This window comes from Cibotium barometz, chromosome 32 (assembly GCF_041138505.1).
Source record: "Cibotium barometz isolate CiBa-2024 chromosome 32, ASM4113850v1, whole genome shotgun sequence".
NCBI lineage: Eukaryota > Viridiplantae > Streptophyta > Polypodiopsida > Cyatheales > Cibotiaceae > Cibotium > Cibotium barometz.
Genome location: NC_141077.1, coordinates 52,293,927 through 52,310,811, shown reverse-complemented (window position 1 = coordinate 52,310,811; position 16,885 = coordinate 52,293,927). Strand labels below are relative to the sequence as shown.

The following is a 16,885-nucleotide window of genomic DNA, read 5'->3' as shown; positions in this document are numbered from 1 at the left end:
TAAATTCATGTTTATGACTACCACCTCAACATGGAAAGGAAGAAGCATAGCAGTGAATGTATATTAAGTTTAAAGAACTCTTATGAGCATGAAGCAGCTCTTGGGTCCACTTTTACTTCTCTACATGATTCCTAGTCACATACACTTTCACATAAGAAACTATATCAAAAAAAAATACACTACCCATTTATTACCTCAAAAAATAAATAACTACCCATTTGTTAGCTTTAAAAAAATACACTACCCATTTATTATCTCATATGATGAACAAAGAACTTTCATCTCATCCTATAAGCTCATAAGAGCTTCCAAGATCACATCCACATGTGAAAGAGCACGTCTAAGCACACACACACTGTCAAAATCTTCTTCCCATCATCTCGTGCATGTGAGATTACCTTGACATGTGAGACGTACAAGTTCTATGAGCTCTTCTCAACGCGTATGTGATCCTATGGGCTTGTAGGAAGTCTTGTGGGTCTTATGATCTCATTAGATTTTTCTAACACGAGTTTCTGAAATTATATGAGATCTTACATGAGTTATATGACCTCTTAGTTCTCAACTTAGGTTCTGGTGGGTCTTAGGTAATCTTATCTTTGATTATCTCAAGATCTCTTACATGAATTATATGATCTCTTACATCAATTATGAGATCTTAAGAAAGATCATGAGCTCATGTATAGCCTTATGAGATCTTAAGAGCTTCAACCATACACTATATGGTCATAAAATCTGATGACATTATAAGATGATCACATTAATCTTTGTATACATGCAAGAAAAATCATGTTAATTATGACTACCACCTTGATATGGAAAGGAAGAAGCACGGTGGCAAATGTATATTAAGTTTAAAGCACTCTTATGAGCATAAAGCAAATCTTGTGTCCACTTTTACTTCTCTAAACGATTCCTAGTCATGCAAGCAAGATCATGTTTATGACTACCACCTCAATATGGAAAGGAAGAAGCACAGTGGCAAATGTATATTAAGTGTAAAGAACTCTTATGAGCATGAAGCAAATCTTGTGTCCACTTTTACTTCTCTAAACGATTCCTAGTCACATACACTTCTACATATCTTCACTTTCTGCAACAATCAGCTTCCAGTGGTAGCGTAATTCACACTCACGGGCGGCGGCGGACGTACTTTATGTGCATCTTGATGTCCTCATGTATGACCTAGGGGGTAGCAATAGCTCCTATCACTTGTCACTTTCACCCGGAACTTGGAAGTAACACAAAAATGCCTCCACTTGCACCATCATGGTGTGAACCGGGCCTCAATTTTCATCCACCTGCCCAACATCATGTGCCTCAAGAAGCCTTAACAAATGTAAGTGAGCCACAACAGTACACCTGGACCTTTTTCTACAATGAGTATCGGCCCTCTTGTGACAAGCGTCCACGGAGGAGTCCTCCAGCTTCACGTTGAACAAGCTTGATTTCAAACGGGAAAAGAGAAGTATCTTATGAAAAAGAATGCATATGTATATAGCATACAAAAAATGGGGCCAATAGAAACCAAAAGCAACCCAACAAACTAACGATTCATCCCTCGAGTCCAAGCATCACACTTTAGTCAACCAAAAAGTCCAAGTTTCGAATAGTCCAACACCACCAAAGTACCAGGCTTCATACAAGAGTCCTCCCTCCCTATAACATTCTAAGCAGAGGGGATCGTAGCCAACAACTAGTGAGTGCACTCTTCCCCTTATAACATTCTAAGCAGAGGGCAAAGCCCCTAGAATCAAGCAGGTTAATCAAATTCTTAGCAACATAATCTTAAACTCCCTCAACTTTGGAACATGCAATGGCTGACATTGTAGCCATATAATAGAAGGTAGCATTCTCTAGGCAGCCCAAAAATAAATGATGAAATGTCTCCGAATTAGCCGTGCACCACCCAGAGTTTCCGAATGACATTCCCAAAATTGTGGAGCCTGATTCCTAGAAGTAGAGCCCTAGCCAAAACTTTTCATATAAAAAATCTATAGTTCACAGAGGCATCAGAGGCGTCTTAACAGCCCAACAATTAGAAAGGAACTGGCTCCAAAAAGCAGCACACCATTGTATATTCCACTACTTGTTAAACCTACAAATCCATTGAGCCTAATGAACCAACATTAAATAAACATTCTTAGAGCAAGGCGCCCAAAAGGGTGTTTGCCTGGGCCACCACCAATGAGAAAAGACACACCTGTCATCAATGCTCAAGGGAACCAGCCAATCAACACAAGAAGCCAGAACATGAGAAAGAAGTGGAATACTCTAAAGCTTGAGCTTATATTGCTCTTTAAGCACCGCCATAGAATACCAATACCAACAACCAGAAAGTAACAATCCCCTTATTATTGTGATACCTATAAGTGCAACAGTTTTATCATTATGTTGGCCATTTCTCATCTTCTTAGTGTATTTTTTTGACGCTTTAATAAACAAGTGAAAGATTTCACACAAACCTGCCTTGTCTTAGTAATAAGTTTGTAGCAAGCACAGTGACAGAATCGAACCCACACACTCCACTACGCACGCACAATTGAGACCATACTGCGTTGGCTATAAGGAAATATTTAACCTAGGTGTAAGCAAATCTTTAACCTAGCAGACATTCGTTTGTGGTTTTGCATTGTACGTATTTTAGTGCATCAATCTTTTATCCGTGTAGTTTCAAGGTTCACGTTTTTGTAGTAGGCCGGCACCCATGCATACATTATAATTTATACTAAGAGAAAGGAGACAAGGACAGCACCTTGTGTGTGTGTGTGTGTGTGTGTGTGTGTGTGTGTGAGAGAGAGAGAGAGAGAGAGAGAGATTGGTAGAATTGTAGGTGATTAAATTACCGTTTAGTAGACTTTACAGAATTTTGAGCTACCAGCCTAATATGTAGTACTGTAGACGTTAAAATGTAGTGTTTTTTACTGGAGATTATGAAGTAGCTATCAGAACTCTAAAAGCTCTCCACTACGTCTAAGCTCTCATGTTTTGTAAAGATTATAGGAAGAATAGGCAGGTGAGAGTCCCTATTCCAATCACTGCTCATGACAAGAAGCAGCACAATATACGTCCCTTCTTGCTTTCCATACCTCTGGAGATGCAGTTGATGCACCTTATCATGTTATCATACTAGCTAAATTTCAATAGTGAAGCACCCCTTCTAGGAAGGAGAAGCACTGCCTCCTCCTTCTCCTCATTATAACTGTACCCTTCTTCTTCTTCTCCTTGCTTCTTGACTTCTTCATCATAAGCTTCTCCTTTCCATCCTGCTCTATTGCGGCGAGTTATTTCATGATAATCGATCGTCTCGAGAGTAAGCTTCGCATTTCCGCTTGCCGAGCGCAGCAAGGGAAGATAATCTCGGCAGAAATCATCCAACGGCACGCGGAGAACGCCGCCGTCCCGGTCGACGCGTAGGGTTTGCAAGCGCACTTCGTCGACGAGGTCCCAAGCAAGGAGCAGCTGGATGTAAAGCAAATTGTCGCTGGAAACGGCGTACTCGAAAAAGTGGTGCTGCACCAGGTCCACTAAAAGCACATGCCCCTCGCCATTCTCCTTCCTTTTCTCGACCGCCCACGAGCTCGGCAGCAGCGCGGCTATGGCCTGCTTCACAGTTGGAGGAGCCTCCTCCATCAGCCACATTCCCAATCTCTTTTCTGTGCTCATGCTTGGCATCATACTCTGATCTCTCTCTCTCTCTCTCTCTCTCTCTGTGTCTCTCTCTTTGTGTGAGTGCTTGGGTGTCCTCTTGCTCTCTCTCTCTCTCTTTCTGGCTGTTCTGTTTTTGTCTAGTTTCTCTCTCTTCTTTGTGTAGGCTCTCTCGCTCTCTCTAACGGTATATATCGTCATGTGAAAAGCAAAAAGCATAGAAGCTTTTCCAACGTGCAATGTGAATGGTCGAGTGGTTCATGGCTCCGGTCTTGAAAACTGGGAAAAACAAAAGGCAGAGAAGCTTTTCCGAAATGCGAAAATAATGAGAAAAGCAAAAGGTACAGAAGCTTCTTGTTGGAAAGGTGTTGTTCAAGTTTGCTTTCATTCTAGGGCCTAGGCGGTAATTAGTTTTTAATTAGTCTAGTTGCCGTGAAGCTCGCGTACGTAAAAATAATCATGCACACCAAAATTCCTATAATTGTTGTTTACACCCTTTTACTTGCTAAATTATGCCCTACTAGTGATTGGGAAAGGTTCTCTTGGAGGCTAGACCACTAGTGATTGGGAAAGGTTCTCTTCAAGCGGTTGGAGACAATATATAATGGCCGCAATTTAATGGAGAGAAGATAGAAATGACCAACAAGTCCAAGACACAGCCTAGTGGTAAGGTGTTGAAGTCCCATGCATGAGGTGCTCGTTTCAGAACCTACTGGCTGTTGACGGCAGCATGAAAAAGCACACACGCACATGAGCATGCAACTTGGTTATCATGTGTCTTGGAGGCAATCTTCTTTTGTGTGGATGATGATAGATGGGATATGTTATGCAAGCTGTTAAATTGTAATGTAAAAGAGTTGGAATAGTCTCTCGAGCTCAACCTGGCGCCGACGGTCTCTTGAACTTTTTGTAAAGCCTTCCAGTGTTTATATAATAATATAATTACCTTTCTCCCCAAAAAAAAAGTAGTACTACTAACGATGCTAAAGTGGCTCTTCTAGCAATGCAAATAGTAGTACTAGTCGCAAGAATAGTGCATTGCTAGAAATACTAATATCAAGTGCGTGGTACAACTAGCGGAAACCCGATGGATCTCTACCTGCTAACAAGAAGGCCACTATGGGTAGATTGGTATATTGATCCTCTTATAGCCCACATCTACCCTCGATATATCGTTGAGTACAGAGCCGCGAGCATGTTAGACTAGCCCTAGGGCCATTTAAACATGCTAAAACACATCTAGAGTGGCCCTAGAGCCATGTTATAATGGCCCTAAGTCCATGCTAGAATGGCCCTTGTGCCATTTTGCCATGTATAATGTTGTGTTTCCCATGGAATTTATTGTTGAATACGGAGCCGCCAGCATGTTAGACTAGCCCTAGGGCCATTTAAACATGCTAAAAAACATCTAGAGTGGCCCTATGGCCATGTTATAATGGGCTGGGGATATATTTCATGTGCTCCCCCTTGTCGTGTACCGGGGGAGTGCATGAAACACTTTTCACCTGGACCCCCACTCAGCCAGGCTCACCTCTCTTGCCAGCTCAGCAAGCTAGCTCAGCAGAACCAACCCTCTCACCACCTCAGCACCCATCTGTTCCTCGAATGCTCCATACCTACCATGCCTAGCTGTACACCTCTTTTCTTTTAAAGAGGAAAAAAAGCCCACAACTCATTAAAAAAATGCTTTTTTGTCCGCCCAAAACTAAAGAATAAAAAATTCAAAACTCTCTTGCCTCCCCTGCTCTCTCAATGCTCTATCGTATACACTCCAAACAGAGAAAAAAAAGAGCCTCAAAAGCGTGCATTCACATGCCCACATAGTCCCCGCAAATTAATGAATGCTCGCCAAGGTTATTGCGATTAACAAAATATTTAGTAATACCCAATTAAGTCTCGTTCACATGCCCACATACACAATCGGCATAATACACAATCAATTGAGTCTCGTTCACATGCCCACATTCATAATTAGCATAATACACAATCGCCAAGGTGCTTTTTATAAGAAAGACTTTCTGATCAACATGCATCAATGCTATACATGGTTCAAAAAAGTTCATATCCATTAAAAGGAAGCTACTTGATAAAAAGCACTAACATAAGCATAATGAAGAACAAAATTAAGCCCAAGTGTTTCATGTCACTAGCTACAATGATCACTCTGCATCCCCATCCAAAGCTTTGGCATCCAAAGTTGCTTGCATGGAGCGTTTTTTAATAGCTACGGGCCGTGGAAAAGGAAGAGCACTATTTTCTGTATATGCTTTTCTCGCAAGAGGATGCTCAATGAATGGTCTTGCTTATTGTATAGAATTTTCAAAACCATCTTGTACAATTTGAAAATTCTCAGCAGGATGCAATGCTCCATGCTTGTCCCTTGCTTGCACCTCTTGCATTTGAAGCAATAACCTTTGCATTAAGGCATCAAAATGTGCTTGTAAGCTTGGTTTTCCTTCCACCATGTGTACAATGTGCTCATAGCAATCTGCCGCATTAGGCTTCTTTGCATTTGGCTCTTGAGTACCTTGTTGAGAATGGTCTACATTCTCAATGCTATGTGACAGAAATACAATTTGAGCCAATACATGTGTCATGGCCATTTTCATACAACTCCAAACACTTACCAATAATAGTATTTAAATTAAGACCCTTTAGTAGCATGACCTTTACTTGGTGCTTACACATATTGCCCTTCATTGCCCATCCACAATTACAACAACCCCAAGCACAATCGCCATTATACACAATGTAATGGATCTTGGCGCCCGAGGATTGACTTTTTACCTTTGCCATAACCCTTGTGCCTTCATTAAAAAATAGTACATTTCCATCTGGGATGCTTTGAGCTCTTTCTAGTGAATGCTCAATCAATCTTTTTATGGCTTTATTTGTGAGAAAGCCACCCTTCTTTGCCTCATCTATATACCAGAAATACGACAAACACGCCGTCATAAGTTTGTGCAAAAGCCAATCAATTCTACGTCCCCATATGTACTTCTTGCCACATAAGAAATGAGACTTTAAAGTAGCATGATATGACTCAATAGCTCTATTTGTATCTTGATTTGCATGTGGAAGCATCCTCATGATTTGCATGTGGAAGCATCCTTGCACACATCTCTACAAAAAGATAAGGCCCAAGTGAGTACTAAAGCATAAAAAGTACATTAGGTTCCAATTATGTATTAAAGCTTCAATCAAACTTTTAGCTTCATAAGCTTAGAAGGTTGAACTTACCAATTTTTGAAACCCAATATTTCATACACAAGTCTATAGTATGAAGCCCTTGACATCAAATAGAAGTAAATAGTTTTTGTTCTATCTTTGAGTGGCATGTTGTAAGAGAGCGCAATTCTTTCAAGAGCGTAACACTGCAACTTTACTGTTACTCTACGTTTTCTCTTTTTGGCTTTAAATGGATTTAAGGTCTAGGATATGTGTCAGGGTTTTAATCAAGTATTAGCAAGGATGGACGTGGTGTCTAATAGCATGGGATATATTATTAGTGTGAACATCTTCACGAGAAGCATCCAAAGCGCATTGGCATTGACTACATCCATGGCAAAAGCTTGTTGCTTGACAGGGATAGTATGCACCCTACCATCACTAAATTTTAGTAGAGTCCAACTCATGGCAATCTCCATCTTTCCTTCCATTGAAAGCATTGCAAGGTGTTAGCATATTATTAGGTCCAAAGTCGTTGGTTACAACATTTGGTGGTGTGTCTCATGAAATTTCTATGGAAATAGCTTAGATGGAAGGAGTAGAAAGGCAAGCAAATTCCACACTTCTAGTAATGTAAGCTAGCGAGTTTGAGGCTTAACACTATGTGGCTTCTGACATTTTGTGCACATTAAAACATCGAGCTTCTCAAAATTCCATACTTTTTTAGAGCCTTGACAATTGACACCATGTACATGTGGTAGCTTGCTTTAGAAGCACGTGGTATCCTCCAAAGCTCAATACGTCAAGTTCCTCTCTCCTTGCACGTTGCTTCTATGATTTGCTTTTGCTTGCTTATAGTTATGGGAGAAGGTGAGGGCAGGTCTTACACCGTTTGGTGATATTCCTCAGTTGGAGGATCAACAACCTTGGTTAGATTGGGCATTTAGAAAGCCCTAGACATTGTCTAACATACAACAAATCAACTTTACCATATGATGGTGGTGGAAGATAAGCGGGCGCTGGATCACTGAGAAGGCTAATAGGGTATAGAACATCACTGAGAATGCCTCAAGACATTGTCCATCATACAACAAATCAAGTGTACCATATGATGGTGGAAGATAAACGCTGGATCACTAAGAAGGCAGACTTTGGCAAACACCATCTTGGACGATAGCACTTGATTTGTACTTGCTCGCTCTTGCTCTCAGAGAGATGTGCATTTCCACCAATATGAATGGTATGACAAGGCAAGGATTTCAGTGTGCAATTTTGTTTGTATGTGCTTGCAGATGTGTTGATAGAGTTTGTTGAAATATACAAGTGAAAAGGGTGTGTGTGGGAACAAGCTCTTGGATAGAGGCTGTAAAAGAGGAGATGTAATTGTGAAAGAACCTGTGAAAAGGTTAGGAGAATCTACTGGGAGAGAATAATGGGTAGCATGAGGGAATTTAGGAGTGTGGAGTTATTCTGGGAGATATTCAGGGAAAAGAGAAGAGGTGGAGAGAATCAGGCAAAAGGTGGAGATATTCAGGGAGTGAATCATGGAGAAATCAATGGGATTTGATGCTTGATGTAAACACTATAAATTGAGGCATAGCCCTAATGAGAATTTGCTGGTTTTTGAGTATCCATGCCTACATTAATCTATGTGCTAATTATTCACTAATTACGTCTTAATCACTTGCTAATCACTTTGTTAATTATGCTGATTCTAGTGTTTGATCCACCCTAGCTCATCATTATGCTCAAATTTCAACATGGTATCAGAGCCATGCCTAGAATCAACCAGATTTATGAGCCCATTAGTGAATTAATCAGGATTAGTAAGATAATTAGCAAAAAAAATCAGTTTTTAGTGAGTTTTCACTCTTCCCCTTCACCCCCAGCCAGTGGAGGGTCTCTAGCATCTAGCACACTCAAAATTAGGGCATAAGATTCTTACACAAGCTAGCTTAGGTCTTTGGCTTCAAGCCTATCAAGACGGCGTAGCAAACCGCGCAGAAATGAAGCGAAAATCGACGTTTGAACCGGCGCGTTTTTTCTGAAGCAAACTGCAGATTTCTCTTGGCTCCAATCAAATTACTTCAATTCCTCCTAGCCCAAGGGGTAATCAAGCATGCTCTACAAGCTGGTGAAGACAGAAATCAATTTCATCAAGTCTACAGAAAGATCAAAGCTCTTCATCAAATCTGCAGGTGACTTTGGTAAAACAGAGATTAAGCTTTCATTATTTGGTCAAATCTTGTGTTTCTTGGCTTAATCCTCTACTAGACTCATTGCTATTGATGCCTTTCAAAGCATTTGAGCTCATTTGAAGTGGAAGGCACCAGATCTGGGCTCCCCGCATACTCTGTTTTCTGCACACAAACCAGAGCATTAATTTGCTAATCAGTGATTAATCAGTACTAATCACTGTACTTTGGTGCAATTGAGGGTTCAAATTAACCATTAGGTATCTGATACAGATCCCTATAACTTCAGATTTCAAATCGGAGTTGGTTTGATACTCCAACCATCCCGTACAAATTGGTTACTCTCAATTTAGTGTAATTTCTGGGAAAATTGTGCTGATAAAATTGTGAAAATCATCATTTTGCATTTAACCCTTGGTTAATGCCTGTAAATCTCACTCAAATTCAAGATTATTCACAGCCAGAGTTGCATTTGGAATGTGCATGAGAATGAATGCTATACGCATTATGTATTGGGCACATTTTATCAGTGTAAAAATGGGAACAGACACTGCCCTTGTCCAGATAAAGGCAAGAGGTAAGACCTTCCGCATAAATTTGGGTTTGCATTGCATAATGATACAAAATAAACATAAAAAGCCCAAAGGAACTGTCAGCAAAACATTGAAACATGTTGCTCACATGGAGCAAAATGACCTGACGGACAAGCTCATGGCCCCAGCCATGAAAGAAGAAGAATATCTCTTCCCAAGAAGAGGATCCACACCGAGAAGAAGACCTGAAGGAAGACATGGACACGAGAAGAGAAGATGCCACAAGAAGAGAAGCTGCCCCGAGAAGACTGGAAGAAGAGACGGACGCGTGGAGCGATGCTGCCACGAGAAGAAGACTGAAGAAAAGAGAAGATGTGAGGCTCCAAAGAGTGAGGAGCCATGTGAAAATCTCTGAGAGAGAGAGAGAGAGAGAGAGAGAGAACCCACAACCCAATGTAACCTGCCCCAATAAAGTAAAACCACCTCTGAGCCACCGATGATGTAGGCCACGTGGTAGATGTATGTGTGAGCACTTTAGTCAAGGTCGCGGGCACTTATAGTAGCCTTGGACACATAGAGAGAGAGAGTGTCAAGGACTATGGAGTTTAGGGACTTGAGGCACTGGTCACGGACTGTCAAGTAAGAAAGAAACTTGATACAGGGTCCAGGTGTGCTGAGATAACTTGAGGGGAGGAGTAGACACTGGTCGCGGACTACCAAGTAATGGGTGGCAAACTTGGTATAGGGTCTAGGTGTACTAGGATTATTCACTTGAGGGGAGGTGTTGAAATATACAAGTGAAAAGGGTGTGTGTGGGAACAAGCTCTTGGATAGAGGCTGTAAAAGAGGAGATGTAATTGTGAAAGAACCTGTGAAAAGGTTAGGAGAATCTACTGGGAGAGAATAATGGGTAGCATGAGGGAATTTAGGAGTGTGGAGTTATTCTGGGAGATATTCAGGGAAAAGAGAAGAGGTGGAGAGAATCAGGCAAAAGGTGGAGATATTCAGGGAGTGAATCATGGAGAAATCAATGGGATTTGATGCTTGATGTAAACACTATAAATTGAGGCATAGCCCTAATGAGAATTTGCTGGTTTTTGAGTATCCATGCCTACATTAATCTATGTGCTAATTATTCACTAATTACGTCTTAATCACTTGCTAATCACTTTGTTAATTATGCTGATTCTAGTGTTTGATCCACCCTAGCTCATCATTATGCTCAAATTTCAACAGAGTTGAACTTCTCGAGTTTCAAAATGTAAGAAGATATTGTGAACTTGACTTCTATCTGTAGTGCAATTGATGTTATCATCAATAAATTAAAGAGCTCTTTTTTACGAGAAGCTTTTGCATAAGAAACAATATATCTTTCACAATTCTTGAAATGTGCAACATTCGGATATTTAAAAATGAAGGATAAAAATTGTACTGTGCATCATCATGACCTAGGTTTGAAACATATTTCCAAAATGAAAGAAAAGAAAGATGGGGTAGCTAAGTCCAATGAGGCCACAAATGCTAGGTCATGTATAGATGAATCCATTGAGAGTTCTGTGTATTGACCAAAGACTATATTCAGTCACTTGTGGATGGGTTGAATGCTTGTTTTCTTGATCTCCCACTATTTAACGGAGCAAAGTTGTTTAGTCCTTGTTATTATGCTCAAGATGAAATCACAAGAGAAGGAAATGCACACCGATGGCTTGATAAACTTTTGTAGCATCTTTAGTGCAAGGATACCTCATTCCTGTTGATTGATGAAAAGGTATGTGAACTAGAGTTGCTTACATTTGGTGACACTTTATATTTAAATTGTGAGGGATTTACTATGCAAGACGCATGGGGAACCTTTTGCAAGATGAGAGATTGGCACGATAGCTTTCCCAACATGTTAAAATTATGGCAAGCAATTCTTGTCATCTTGGCTAGCATAGTGGCATGTGAGGGGATTTTCAAAGCAGAACATGATAAAGGATGTGATGCGAACCAAGCTAACAATTAAGATTGTCAGGGCCACAGTTAGACAATGTTGAATGGGATCGAACTTCGAGATTTGGAATAATGCAAAGGAAGGCATGATGTATGATGTATGATTTTGTGGAATGCCCTTAGAAAATTATGCTTTGAGGTCTTTCACGGTTATGTCTTCCTCATTTTTGAGTAAACGGAGTTAAAGTCCATGTAACTTTATTTCATGGCCCAAGTTTTTTAAACATGTTGATTGTATTTTCTATTTGTTAAGGATTTATATTTTGTTCACACATTCTACATATATACAAAAGTTTGCAGTACAATTTTTAGTAGAATTTAGTAGAAGTATTTTACTATTTTAGTTTCATTAACTATGTTGATGCCAATGATAAAAAATGTGTAGTTCGTACATGGATAAAGCATGCGCTAAAAGCTCGTAAGTTTTTAATCCGTCATCAAAATATTTCATGAAGGGCATACCTCCCTGTCAAAAAATCAACACTAACACCTTTACATGAAAAAAGAAAATCAATAAATCCTGGTCTTGCCATGAAAAAAAAAACATGAAAGGAGTTTTGAGAGTCAAAAAAGAAAAGATCATTTCAAACTAACTCATGAGTGCGCGGGAGCGCCGCGTGTTATGGAAACGAGAGAGAGACAGGGGATCAAAACTCCGAATCGAAGAGAGGGTAATTAACATTTAATCAGTGTGATTAGGACAAGCAATCCAGGGCACCTCGTCTTGATCTGCTCCAGATGGAAAAGCTCATTTTTTAGCATCATCAACATGAGGTATTCATTATAATGTCAAAAGACAAACACGAGGGCAGATAGTCCGAGCTTTGAAAACAGTTTAACCTCAGAAAACCGTCCAATTTTAGCATGCTTTTTATCGCTTTTTCTTGTTCTTCCCAGCGAGATCAACAGTGACCATCGCTGGATCAGCTTGAGGCAGTCGAAGTTGGATGATGAAGAGCATGACCTGGACGCGTTTCTTGGACATCTCTATGACGATATGAACTCCAAGGCAATTTCTGTGCTGTCTTTTTACATGTATGCATACATGTGCATGTGCATGTGCATGTGCTTGTGCACGCATACACATACACTGCACATAAATGTAACATCTATGTATGTACACCCACATATACACATGCATATACATATTTGTTCGCCTGTCCACACATATGCACTTTTATATACACACAATTACATACACATACATATGTATGCGTGTACGTAAGTACGTATTTACATCCATCGGTCCATAGTGACTTGAGTAGTGGCTCACTAAACCACACCTTGCATGTTCTTGTAGACTAGTCCATAAGCCTTTCTCTTTGCTTACAGCTTTTCTGGGTATGGTTTCTCTAACAAACTTCCACTATTCCTATCTTTTCCTATATCCTTTGCTTTGGTAGAGAGCTCAGTTGATATCCAATCAACTGCACATGCCACACAGACATCAAGCTGTGCCTGACCCCTAGGATTGAAACTCTCCAATAAGGTTAGATATGCTTGTAGCATTGAGTCCCGACATGGGTGTCCTCATTGATTGTCTCTATTTAAAGATTCATCATAGTTGGATAAATTTTAACTTCAATGTCACATGTCACAATAATGAGAGGAAGATGTGGAAGGCCAAAAATAACGATGGTGGAAAGGAAAAATGGAAGTTTGTGTGCAACATGTACTGTAGTGGTGTCTTATACACACATGCACACTTATCTATGCATTTGTATCATGTAAATGAATAAATGCATATGTTTTTGACACGAGCCACATGTACATTGGGAAATGTGTCTCTGCAAGATGAGTCTCATGGCAATTGTGTAGTTAAAGATCACTGGATCACTTTTTATGGCAGGCGGAGAGGTGTTCTTGCTATGTGAAGACTTATTCTTCCAACACATGAGGGTGTGGGAGACTATTATTCTTCCAATACATGAGGGTCTGGGAGACTATTATTCTTCCAACACATGAGGGTGTGAGAGACTATTATCCTTCCAAAACATCAGGATGGTCTTGTCATTTTAGATTGTCATATTTAATGTAGAGCTTAGTGCAGGGGTTGCCTCCAAGGGGAACAACACTTGAAAGCAATTTGAGGCAATCTAGGCACAAAACAAAGTTTGAGGGAAAGGTGCAAAGTTCGTGATAGCCATTTACAATTGTGGAGTTGGAGAGAGCATCCTGGCTATGTCACATGGAAGTGTCTACTTTCTGTTTTGCGAGCATGTCTGTCTTCTGTTGTGAGTCAGACATCACTTGTGCTCTTATAGAGTTTTGGGACACAAGTCAGATGCCTTCTGTGCTATCTGCCTTTGCTCTTTTAAGGCTGGATTGCAAACCATTCACTTTGATAGCACAAGACCATGCCTGTTGGATTAATTAACTGACGTGGTGCCCACGTGAACAACAGATGGGTTTCATTTATGAGTACTGGATATTATGTAAGAGTGGTTTTCGCCTTCTGATCAGGGAAGGACATAAACTCTTGGATAGAGAGTTATCTTCACGATGGTGATACCTAAGTTGATGGAATGATTGTTTTGCATGAATCTAATCAAGAAGATCATGGAATAGAATAGATCCTAGAACAAGATGCTTCATGCGTTCTGGATTTTGAAGAAGCTTGTTTCCTTGAGCTTGCTTTTCCTTGTTTCTAATATTTCCAGTTTTTATAAATTAAGTAGCATTTAATCATATTCTAATTACTCCATAACTCTATGCAAGACACAATTACTCCATAACTTCATTCAATCATATTCTAATTACTCCATAACTTCAGTCAATTTCATTCCTAAGATTCGGCGAATCTCATGATGTCAAATCCCCATGGATCCCCTCGTGATCGATCTTGGTTCGAAACTCGAATCCTACAAACAAACGAACAAACAAACAAGCAAGGGGGTGCAGGCCTGACTCACCTCCCAACCATGACAGCTGTGGGCAAGCCCACAGTCTTGGCTGTCCCCACCGAGCCACGAGCTGAGCTAACTAGGTTGACGTACCGACCAATCTCCTCCTCGCGACGTCCCATACCGCCACAAAGCTGCCCTCGCGGGCCTCGAGACTGCTGCCGGCCTCGGCTGCATAAAGCAGGTGCACGGCTGCACTAGATCCAGGCTCCAAGACCATAGAGCTCTCACAAACTCGCGAGACTCTCTATAATACAATAACTAACCTTGGCCACCCTTTTATAGGCTCTTGGCCGGACATCGGGCGTCCACACTTGGCCGCCCGCCCGTCCATACTTGGGTGCCCGCCCGTTAGTATTTCCCTAACTCAGCTCGTCAATCAGCCTGCTTAGTTCCAAGCTTCCCCAAGCCTCGAAACTAGTCTTGCATGCGTATAGCACACGGTAGATACACACTGTGCACATGACATACTCCCCTTCCTCTAAGAGCTCACTCCTGAGCTTACTAAAAAGCCAGGGTAATCTCTCTGAAGAGTAGTCAATGTCTCCCATGTAGCGTCCTCCTCAATACGATCCTTCCACTTGATCTTGTATTCCGTGATAAGCGTATTACGCAATCTTCTTTCACGAAATCCAAGAATATTTTCAGGTTCGTACGGAACAAATGTCATGTCCTCGACATTTATAATTTCTTGAGGAGTAACTAACTGATTTGCTCCACCCCTTAAGTCTACTGACATGAAATACAGGATGAACTTTTACATGAGAAGGCAAATCCAATTCATATGCAACTGAACCAATCCGTCGTGTAACACGAAATGGTCCACAATATCTAGGGGATAATTTCGGAGATCTACCTGTCCGAAAAGTCTCGGAATCTTTCGGAACTCGCAAATACACCATCGTTCCTTCAGAGAACTCTCTGGGTGAACGATGTCTATTAGAATAAAACCTGTCTCGGTCTTGAGCACTTCTAATAGATTCCTTCGCAACTTGTAACATTTCCTGCATATCTTGCAAAAAATTACGTGCTGCATCATGCTGAAGTCCTGAGAATCCTACTGTAACAGGTGATCTTGGTTGAAAACCATACATAAGCATGAAAGGACTAAACCCTGTACTCGTATGCTTAGTACTGTTATATGCAAATTCAACATAGGAAGATAATCCTCCCATGAACTCTGTCTTTTGGATACATATGCTCGAAGCATATCCTCCAAAATCTGATTCACTCTTTCAGTTTGGCCATCAAATTGAGGATGATCAGAGGAACTCAAATTCAAAGTTGTTTCCAACTTCTCAAAAACAAGTTTCCAAAAATCACTCGTAAACTTAGAGTCCCTATCACTGACTATGTCTTGCGGTAACCCGTACAGTCTAAACAATTGCTCGATAAACTGCCGAGCTAATTGCGTAGCTGTAATAGTCTTCCGGGTCAGTAAAAATCTAGCCATTTTTGTCAAGCAATCTACCACAACCCAAATAGAATGGTGGCCTTGATGTGTTCTTGGCAATCCGGTAATAAAATCCATGGAAATACTTTTCCATTTATTACCTGGGATTTGCAAAGGATGCAACAACCCAGCCTGTCTAAAGCGTTCAGCTTTATTTGCCTGACAAATCTGACACTTGAGAACATAATCTTCTACATACCCTTTCATCTTCGGCCAATAAAAAGTGTGTTTCACTAATGATAACGTTCTGTGTACCCCAGGGTGTCCAGCAGAAGGGGCGTCGTGACACTCCTTAAGAATCTTGGACCTAATGTCCGGGATCTGTGGTACATAAATTTTGTCATTACGGAATAGCAAACCATTCCGAATCATCCACTGACCTCCTGCAGCCTGAATAGTAGACTGCTCAGTCACCGAGTCTTGGTCAATCAATGAGCTTCCGTCCTGGATCTTCTGCCAAAATGGACCAAAATAACTATCAGTCCTGCAAAGCCCTCTCAATGACTGAAATAAGTCAGTAGAAATCTCGGTGAACGACAAAGTATTCACCTCTCTAATCCGACTAAGCGCATCTGCAATATTATTCATGGACCCTTTCCGATAACGGATCTCAAAATCAAAATCTTGCATTAACTCCGCCCAACGAGCTTTCCTGCCTCTCAAAAACAACAAAACCGAGAAAAGAACGAAGTTGTTTCACTGTTCGTGGTATAGGCCAGTCCAGAACCTTCTGAACTCGGTCATAGTCAATGCTCAATCCATCTCTAGTGATCTTGTGTCCCAAGTAAATGATGTCGGTCATAAAGAACTCACATTTACTTAACTTAGCATATAGTCGATTCTGTCTTAAAATAGCTAAGACAATCGTGAGGTGTCTGACATGATCCTCAAGAGTACGACTATATATCAAAATATCATCCAAGAACACCACCACAAATTTTCCCAAATGTTCACGAAAAAGATCGTTCATCATTTGCTGGAAAGTAGCTGGAG

General features: G+C 40.7%; 1 protein-coding gene across 12 annotated transcripts in view; it reads left to right on the top strand.

Moving 5' to 3' along the window:
• The first annotated feature begins 12,093 nt into the window (after positions 1–12,093).
• LOC147620327 (uncharacterized) overlaps positions 12,094–16,885 on the top strand; it is a 108,395-nt gene continuing 103,603 nt past the window's right edge. For 11 of the 12 annotated variants that reach the window (XR_015261776.1, XR_015261777.1, XM_086772542.1 and 8 more), the window contains exons 1-2: positions 12,094–12,310; positions 12,434–12,545. Coding sequence is in view for 10 of the 12 variants with exons in the window: in XM_086772542.1 (XP_086628668.1) it covers positions 12,306–12,310; positions 12,434–12,545 (117 nt within the window). In the remaining 2 variants the exon portion in view is untranslated. The remainder of the gene's footprint in view (positions 12,311–12,433; positions 12,546–16,885) is intronic. The other variant, XM_086772538.1, reaches the window with a different exon arrangement.